Genomic DNA, 10,375 nt, shown 5'->3' with positions numbered 1-10,375 from the left:
GAAGTTTTTAAAGCTTTTAACTATACTAAAACAAGAAGTGTAGCAAAACTTTCAATCTTAGAATATAAGTTTCAGAATGAATCATATACAGCAAACTCTTTTGAGAAAAAATGTCAAGCTTTTATAAGAACTCTCTTTCAAAACTCATCAGATTCAAATTCAGAGGAAGAGAATATATCATGTCTCAACTATATTAATGAAAATGAATGAAAATAATCTGATGTTACTCAAGATGAACTAGAGTCAGCTATCTTCTCAAGTTCAGTTAAGACTGCTGCAGGGCCTGATTCAATTAATCACTTGATTATTCAAAATACATACTCCTACTTAAAGAATGAATATTTTGAGCTCTTTTTCAATCTCTTGAAAAATGAATATCATTCTGAATGCTGGAGAGAAGCCACTGAAGTGATTCTTACAAAACCTAATAGAAAAACTTCAATTCCTAAGTTATATAGAGTAATATCTCTATTGAACTGTCTAGGAAAGGGTTTAGAAAAGATAATAGCTACTCAACTATCTTTTATAAGCTCTATAAGTGAGTCTCTTTTATTCAGTGAACAAATGATAGATAGAAAACAGTGTTCTGTAATTGACACTGTTCTCTCAGTTATTTATAATATTTAAATAGCAAAGTATGAGGGTCTGGTCTTCACTGCAGTTTTTATTGATATAAAAGAAGCATTTGATCATGTTTCAAAGTCAAAGTTAATTCAGACATTGAAGATATTAAAACTGTCACTTTCTCTAATAAAATGAGTTAACTGTTTTATATCTAAAAGAATTATACAACTCTTCTTTAATGGAATGAAACAAGACAAGACTGAGATAAAAATAGAAGTATTACAAGAATTTTCAATCTTACTCATTTTATTTGTAATATACACTGCATATCTATTCAAAAATAGAAATATGAGAATAGTGCAATCTCTGAGTTATGTAGATGATATTGATCTAGTCTACAGCTTAAAAACTATCAAAGAGAATTTGAAAGTAATTGAAGAAGCTGCAAAGAAAATCTTTGTTAGAACAGATATCAATCAAATTCAATTTAATATAAATAAAACTGAGTTAATTCATTTCTTTCCTAGATTCAATAAGAAAGAACTATCTCTAACTCTTTTAAATAGAGAGATTAATTCCAGTGTAAATATCAAATGATTAGAAGTATGATTAAACTCCAAGTTGAATTTTAAATATTATATTCAACAAAGAACTGTCAAGGCAGAAAGACTATTGAACAACATAATCAGACTATCAAATACAGAGAGAGATCTATTCTTCCAGGCTATGAGACAGTTATATATAGCCTGTATTACATCAGTAGCTGATTATGAAGTTCAAGTTTGATGAAATAATTAAGAGAATTTCACTGAACTCTTTCAAAGTCTGTAAAACAGAGTCTTGAGAAGAATTCTGAGAGCATTCAAATCATCTTCTATTAAAGCAATGAAAATTGAAGCTTCAATTTCTTTTTCTACTATTAGATTTGAAAAGACTTGTATGAACTATGCTCTGAGAGTTATAAAGATAAGCTTAAATTATATAATCAGAGAAAGAGTCTCTTCTTCATTTTCATTAATTAACTCTGGAAATGAACTGGATTGAAATAGATTTCTTGATTGAAATGAAAATAATTCTTCAAAGAAAATGCCTTCTCAACTGTACAGACTATGCTCTCTGATTAAAAATCAATTTTCTTCTTTAAATGTTGAAAAAGTTGATTATGAGAAGTTATCTCTCTGAAGAGAAAAGCTTGAATCTCTTATAAACTTATAAATAAGTGAACTATTAAAAGAGAAAGAATATGAACAGCATTTGAAGAGAATTTCTACAATCAATATAAAAGACTCTATTCTGATTTATTCAGATAACTCAAAAAATGAGAATTTGAATAGATTAGATGCAGACATTGCTTATACTGAAGATAATATCAATTTTATCTCAGATTTCTGAAATCTAGACTATGAATCTGAAGTCTTTGATGCTGAACTATTTGTAATAGTAAAAGCTTTCAAACTCATTGAAATAAAATCTCATAAAAGAGGAAATTGTTTGAAAGAGATATGAATATTCTCTAATAGTCAAGCTACTTTAAAAAGACTTAGAAATAGTCAGATTCATAATGATCAAATAAATCTTAAACTGATCTTAAACTCTGTTTTGAAAATTCAAAAGAGAAGAACATCAAAGCTGATAATTCATCTACACTGAGTTCCTGCTCATATGAATATTCATGGCAATGCATTGACTGATTCAGCTGCAAAAAAGAGTGCAGAATTAAGCAGATCTATTCAAAAAATTATGTTCTGATCTTTTATAAAGAGAAAAATAAAAGAATCTTGTTTAGATAAGTGAAATGAAAGCTGGCAGAAACAAAAGAAGAGTATACATTATTCAAGATTTGAAACAAAATCCAAGTGGAAATCTTGTTTAATTAAATGTAAAAAGAAAATATTCTCATCTATAATACAGCTGAAACTAGGACATGGCTATTTTAAATCTTATATACAAAGATTTGATGATAGATTTGACTTAATAGAATGCTCATTCTATAATACAAATAAGAATTCTGAGTATATTGTAATACACTGTGTATTATACAATAGTCTCAGAGTCAGATTGAAAGAGAAGTATGATCTAAATCAATTAAATATAAGATTCTTATTCTCAACTGAGACAGGAATTAAATACTTAATAGACTTTCTATCAGAAACTTAAGCAGCTATAAGAAAATGGCTAAATTCAGAATTATCTGAATATGAAGAGAAGAAAATCAACCAGATATAGTCTGTTAAAACAGCTATATACTATCTTTTAATAATTTGTTTTGTTACAGTCTTTCTTTACTTTATCTTTTTCTTTCAATTCCTTTCTATCTATCTATTTAATGTGTCTATCTTTAAGACTGTGTTCTCTTTTCCTTTGTCATGATATTGTCAAATGATTTCAAAGTATCAGAAGATGTTAAAACACTGCAGTTTGTAAACAGTTTTTATATTCTGAGCTAAAACTTTCTGATTTTGCATATCTGAAATTGATGAATGTATAATAGTTAACTTTACAGATATAGAAAAAACCCTGAGAACTAAAAGTTCTCAGGTAGATATCATAGTCTCTGACTGCATACATTTATAATTGAAGAATAATAATAATAATAATAACACACAAGTCAAGTGAAAACTCATGAATTCAAAATGATGCCTCAGATCTCAACATATACAATAATGATAATCATGTATGCAATCACTTTTAGACTGGCTGCTGGGATCATGAATTTCACATTTGGTTTCATTTGGTCTGATCTCATACATTTCTTGGCGTGAATCCCGCTGAGACTGACTATCAAAAAAACATGTAAAGTGACTATATATCAGATCTTAAAATGAAATCATGACTTGAAAAAAATGAGAAAGTGATCTCATTTGGTCTCATTTAGTCCCATTCTTGACATAAAGTTACTATTTTTAGACATTTTAAGGTTTTTTTTAGACTATTTTTAATTTTTTAAAAAGTAATGCTTTTTGATAATGCTCAAATGAGATTTAAAGTCATTTAAAGCAATAAAAATAATTTAAATTGAGAAGTGAAAATCATTATTATTATTATTATTATTATTATTCTTCAATTATAGATGTATACAGTCAGAGACTATGACATCTACCTGAGAACTTTAGTTCTCAGGGTTTTTTCTATGTCTGTAAAGTTAACTATTATACATTCATCAATTTCAGATATGCAAAATCAGAAAATTCCAGCTCAGAATACAAAAACTGTTTACAAATTGCAGTATTTTAACATCTTTTGATACTTTGAAATCATTTGACAATATCATGACAAAAGAAAAGAGAAAAAGAACACAGTCTCAAAGATAGACACATTAAATAAATAGATAGAAAGAAATTGAAAGAAAAAGATAAAGAAAAAGATAAAGTAAAGAGAGACTATAACAAAACAAATTATTAAAAGAGAGTGTATAGCTGTTTTAACAGACTATATCTGATTAATTTCCTCCTCTTCATACTCAGATAATTCTGAATTTAGTCATTTTCTTATAGCTGCTTGAGTTTCTGATAGAAAGTCTATTAAGTATTTAATTCCTGTCTCAGTTGAGAATAAGAATCTCATATTTAATTGATTTAGATTATACTTCTCTTTCAATCTGGCTCTGAGACTATTGTATAATGCACAGTGTATTATAATATACTCAGAATTCTCATTTGTATTGCAGAATGAGCATTCTATTGAGTCAAATCTATCATCAAATCTTTGTATATAAGATTTGAAATAGCCATGTCCTAGTTTCAGCTGTATTATAGATGAGAATATTTTCTTTTTACATTTAATTGAACAAGATTTCCACTTGGGTTTTATTTCAAATCTTGAATAATGTATACTCTTCTTTTGTTTCTGTCAGCTTTCATTTCACTTGTCTAAACAAGATTCTTTTATTTTTCTCTTTATAAAAGATCAGAACACAATTTTTTGAATAGATCTGCTTAATTCTGCACTCTTTTTTGCAGCTGAATCAGTCAATTCATTATCATGAATATTCATGTGAGCAGGAACTCAGTGCAGATGAATTATCAGCTTTGATGTTCTTCTCTTTTGAATTTTCAAAACAGAGTTTAAGATCAGTTCAAGATTCATTTGATCATTATGAATCTGACTATTTCTAAGTCTTTTTAAAGCAGCTTGACTATCAGAGAATATTCATGCCTCTTTCAAACAATTTCCTCTTTTATGAGATTTTATTTCAATGAGTTTGAAAGCTTTCACTATTACAAATAGTTCAGCATCAAAGACTTCACATTCAGAGCCTAGATTTCAGAAATCTGAGATAAAATTAATATTATCTTTAGTATAAGCAATGCCTGCGTCTAATCTATTCAAGTTCTCATTTTTTGAGCCATCTGAATAAACCAGAATAGAGTCTTTTATATTGATTGTAGAAATTCTCTTCAAATGCTGTTCATATTCTTTCTCTTTTAATAGTTCACTTATTTATAAGTCTATAAGAGATTCAAGCTTTTCTCTTCAGAGAGATAACTTCTCATGATCAACTTTTTCAACATTTAAAGAAGAAAATTGATTTTTAATCAGAGAGCATAGTCTGTACAGTTGAGAAGGCATTTTCTTTGAAGAATTATTTTCATTCCAATCAAGAAATCTATTTCAATCCAGTTCATTTCCAGAGTTAATTGATGGAAATGAAGAAGAGACTCTTTCTCTGATTATATGATTTAAGCTCATCTTTACAACTCTCAGAGCATAGTTTATACAGGCCTTTTCAAATCTAATAGCAGAAGAAGGAATTGAAGCTTCAATTTCCATTGCTTTAATAGAAGATGATTTGAATGCTCTCAGAATTCTTCTCAAGGCTCTGTTTTACAGACTTTGAAAGAGTTCAGTGAAATTCCCTTGATTATTCCTAGACTGACCGTGTGACCGTGTCTGGAATCAGAACCAAACTTTACAGTTATCACATTGCCTAAAAGCATTACTTCTGGTCATGGTTTGTGTTCATCACATTGATCCCAAATCCCGTTATTTCAAATATTAAAGGTCTCAGATTCACTTTTCAAATAAAAATCTAGTCTCAGATAAAGAATATGTTTGAATTCTTAGTCACATTTTCATTCTGATCTCATTATTGAAAATGGCATTAAATGAGACTATGAAATCATTTCTCACTTACATAATATCATAACATAGTGCTCATTTGTTGAAAATTCAACAGAGAGTGTTATTAAATATTATTACTTTTCTAAACACAGATTATAATCAATATCATTTTAATTAAAAAAAAATGTAAAATATAAAAAATAATAAAAAAATAAAAAATAAAACAACAAGAAAAAATCACAACAAAAAAAAAAAAAAAAAAAAAGAGAAAGAAAAAAAGAAGAGAAAGAAAAAGACAGAAAGAGAAAGAAAAATTAAAAAAAAAAAAAAAAGAAAAGAAAAAGAAAAAAATAAAAAACAAAAATAAAAAAAAATCAAGATCACAGAGTCACAGTATTCTCAAAATACTCACTTCTCAGAGTCTTCACAATGTTCATCATCAATTATGTATTTCTCACAGTGAGAGTAACACAGCTGTGATGAGTCATTATCTTAACATCATCTAATAAATAATCAGTATATATCTATATAAATGTGAATAATTAGAAAACATACACTTAAAAAGTGTGATCAGAGTGAACTCTGCTGTCACTTGAATGACATCAAGAACAGAACACTGAAATCAATGATTTCTCTCATTGATTTCACAGATAAGGTGTGTGAAGATGACCTTGAAAAATATAAAATTCCCTGACTTCTGGTAGAAACAGATCTCACAGAGAGACTCTATTTTCATTATATCAGAGACTGAGTATTATTAAAAAGTGTTACTTCAATACACATGCACTTACTGCAGTGATTCACTCTCTGTGCATGTGACTGAGAGTTGCAGCTTTCTCATGCTGCACAGCTCTCTCTGAGATGCTGCTGTCAGTTTGCAACTCACACAGTCTCTCAGTCCAGCATGTGCTGTGCATATGCAGCCCTGCATACTGAGGCCATGTTGGTCATTATGACCTGGCGTGGTACTCACTTTTCACAGGCCATGTTTTATTTGATTGAGAGGGAGAGAGGGACGCAACTGCTGTTTTATTTAAGAGAGAATGAATAATTGAATCTGTAGAAGATAATTTGATTTCTTCTGCATTTGAAATTTAATTAGTCTATACTCTTCAATTTAAGAGTTTCTGAGAGTGTTTTAATAGTTTTCATATCAGCTTGGAATTAGTGATTGATTGAAGAAGAGAAAAGAGAGAAGAAAGAAATGAGAATAACTTATCTTTATAATATGAAAACAGAGAATTGCTGCAATCATTTGCTCTAGCAATAAAGATCTATTTTCTGCATGTATTTCTGATACAGATTATATAATAACTGTATATAAAGAATATCAACAGTGCATGCATTGAATGAAGATGATATTACTATATAACACTGTAGCTGTTTCTGTACATCACTAAAAGCTGTTAATATTTTCTTTAAGTCTCTTTATATTTGATAAGTCAGTAATATATTTCAATACACTCTCTCTTTCATCATCATCATTATCATTATCATCATCATCATCATCATCATTATTATCATCATCACTATTATTATCATCATTATTATTATCATCATCACTATCATCATCATCATTATTATTACTATTATCATATCATTTCTGACCGTCTCTTCTGCCTTCATCTCTCTTCAACACTCACTGAAATCAATCATGTCATTTCTCTTCAAATATTCTGTGGTCCTGCAGACTATCAAGGCGCGTGAGCACTGTCACAGATTGAAGAGAGAGAAGAAGAAGACATTTAAGTAAGAGAAGACAGATTGTAAGATATATTATAATGCCTTGAAGAGGCTCTGTAAGAGAGTAGAATGATAATGATTTTAAGTAATGCTTCTGATAGATTTAGACTGAACTAAGTATAGAAATAATGCAGATAATGTCACTTATGAGAGATTGAAGAAGAAGACAGTGAAGAGTCTTATACAGCAGCAGTGAGATCAGAAGAAGTTCTGAGAATGATTTGAGATCAAGATAAAGAGAGAAAGAGAGAAGAAGAGTGTTACTGTAAATAAGCAACAGTAGAAGAAGATTGAGAAGATGTTGAAGCAGGAGATAAAGAAGTCAAAACTGATAAGTTTTTTATTTATTGAGAGATAATGATTTTTGATAATACTTCTGTTCTTTAATTGATTAGCAGGAGCTGGCAGAGAAGGAGAGGATTAAGGCCTTGTTCAGGTCTCAAATGCACTCCATGATTCAGAACATTGAGAAGACAGCTCTGCTCTCTGAGCATGTCAATCTGCTTACTACTGAAGTGAAACCTGAGACAGCAGACCAGGAAATGTGGGATTTTGAGGTACAGGTTGACCTGGCTGAAGGGGAGCAGTGGAAACCCTTCTCTGAGAAGGCAGTGAAGAGAGATTTTGAGGTGATTATCATCTCAGATGAGGAGAAGGAGAAGAAGAAGAAGAATGAGAAGTGAATTATGAAGAATGATAAGAAGAATGAGAAAGAGAAGAAAGATAATGAGTAGAAAAAGTTTTTTTCTTTTTATATTAGTTAGTTTAGTTGTAAGTTCATAATTATTAATAATTGAAATTAATTTTGAGTTTTTAAAAATTATTGTACAAGTTGTAATCAAGTCAGGAACAATATATATATATATATATATATTTAACTATCATGATTCACAAATCACTATAATGTATAAGTATCAACATTTTTTCAACATTGATATTCACAATATTAATATATTTTTAATGATATTATCTGATAATGCAATTTAGTAACACTCTCTTTCACAATATTAATATATTTCAAGAAATATAACAGAGATTAATCAAGATTGTTTGTTTACTTTTATATATTGATAATATTCAATCTGAGTTAGTACTAAAATTATAACTAAGCTAAGAAACAAGATTATTTTCTCTTATATTAATTCTTCTTACACACATCAGTGATCAGTTATTGAAAATAAATTATTATCTTTCTCAAATTATTATCATATCTTCTGAATTCACTTCTTTTACTTCTATTGAAGATTCACAAACTCTTCAAGAAATCACTGTGAATCACAAAGTCTATGTTATTTACAATTCAACATAGAATACTCTCTTTCAATCATGATAAATGATCACTTCATTCTTCATATCTGATTCCAGGTCATGAAATTTATGAAAAACTCAACACAAACATTGAGATGAACTATGGAATAATTATTAACAGGTTGTATTGTAGATTACTGAAGAGTCATCTCTCTGCTACAATCACTGCAACTTTATTCAGAAACATTCATCATAAACTAATCATGACTCTGAAGGAATTTCCTGATATCTGAAGTCATCAGAATGCAGATAATAAAAGAAAAATAATCAGAAAATTACTACTGAGCTGATAAGTTGCTCTATCAGATAATGATTTTTAGTAACACTAACTTTCTAATTTGAAGAAAATCATGTGAAAATGACTCTGTATCAGTACTCTGATTTCATAACTCTCATCTGATAACTTCTGTGAACAATTACTTTGCATATGTATATCTCTGAATCTTTCTCTTCAATCAATTGAAAACTCTGAATTCTGAACACTTGTTCAAATACTTAATTCAAATCTTCATATTTCACATTGATTCTGTCTTCAGTTCAACCTTGAGATATACTACAAAGTCAATATGCAACATCTAGAATCAGAGTTGAAGAATCATTGAAGAGTGTCTCTCACAGTGAATGCATGAACTAGTACAAACAATCTTGCATTTATGGAAGTTATATGTTATTACATTGATGAGAACTGAACTTATTAAGAGACATTAATTGAATTTGAATGATTGATCAGTAGTCATACTGGGAATTATATGACAGAGATATTAATGACTGTGATTAAAAATAACTATTGAGATATTAGTCTCAGTCTTCTTACAATTACAACTGATAATACTGTGAATAACTACACTATGATGAAGAGCTTGAAGCAAAAATTGGCTTTGCATTTCTGAAATGATAAACAAGGTCATATTCTCTGCATTGCTCATGTGATTCAACTTGTGATGCAAACACTGGTAAAGAATCTTAACATTGAGATGAAGAATAATGAGATGGCTGATTCTTGAGATGAGAATGAGATGAAAGTGATTACTCAAGTAACTTTTGCATTCACTTTGCAAAAGATAATGTTTTTTGATAACACTTTTTGATATTGCTTTTTGATAATGCTTTTTGATAATGCTACTGTTAATTTTGAATAGATTGACTAATAATTTAAATATCATAGATTTGAAACATTGCTAATGTGATTTGTACCTCTTCTAAACAACAACAACAATTCCATGATATTCAATAAACAAACAAATCAGTCACACTACTGAATATGATACAGAATGTTAGAACACAGTGAAGTTCAATATATAAGATGACTGTTCAGACTCTTTGATTGTGTCAGATGATTGATCATTGAGTGCAACACTCTGATTGAGAAAAGATTCAGATATTGAAACTTTCTGATATGAAGTGAACTCAGTTGAAATATGTGATTGATTTACTGTTTCAGTTTTATAAGACAATAAAGGCAGTCTCAATCACTTGTACACCAATGCTGCAGTCAGTCTGCTGAGTGTATAACAGTTTATTTACTTATCTTGAGAAGCAGTTGAATCACTTAAAAAGAAATTCAGTCTGGAATGATGCTATAGTGCAGGCTATTATTACTGTAAGGAATAAACTGATATATTACTACAGCAAAATAGAACAATCTTTTGCAGAGTACTATGCTGTAGCAGCTCTACTAGATCTCTCTCATCAAGTTAAC

The 10,375-nt window shown here is 29.1% G+C and overlaps 1 protein-coding gene across 1 annotated transcript; it reads left to right on the top strand.

The window, feature by feature from the left end:
* Positions 1-7,820: 7,820 nt before the first annotated feature.
* On the top strand, positions 7,821-8,051 carry BDCG_16257 (uncharacterized protein; the record flags this gene model as incomplete). Its single annotated transcript, XM_045425509.1, has 1 exon — positions 7,821-8,051. The coding sequence occupies one exon, from the start codon at positions 7,821-7,823 to the stop codon at positions 8,049-8,051; it is 231 nt and encodes a 76-aa protein (XP_045279406.1).
* Positions 8,052-10,375: the final 2,324 nt, after the last annotated feature.

This window comes from Blastomyces dermatitidis (genome assembly GCF_000003525.1).
Source record: "Blastomyces dermatitidis ER-3 genomic scaffold supercont1.1, whole genome shotgun sequence".
Lineage (NCBI taxonomy): Eukaryota > Fungi > Ascomycota > Eurotiomycetes > Onygenales > Ajellomycetaceae > Blastomyces > Blastomyces dermatitidis.
Note: the sequence above shows the minus strand (reverse complement) of the source record. Positions and strands in the feature narration are given on the sequence as shown.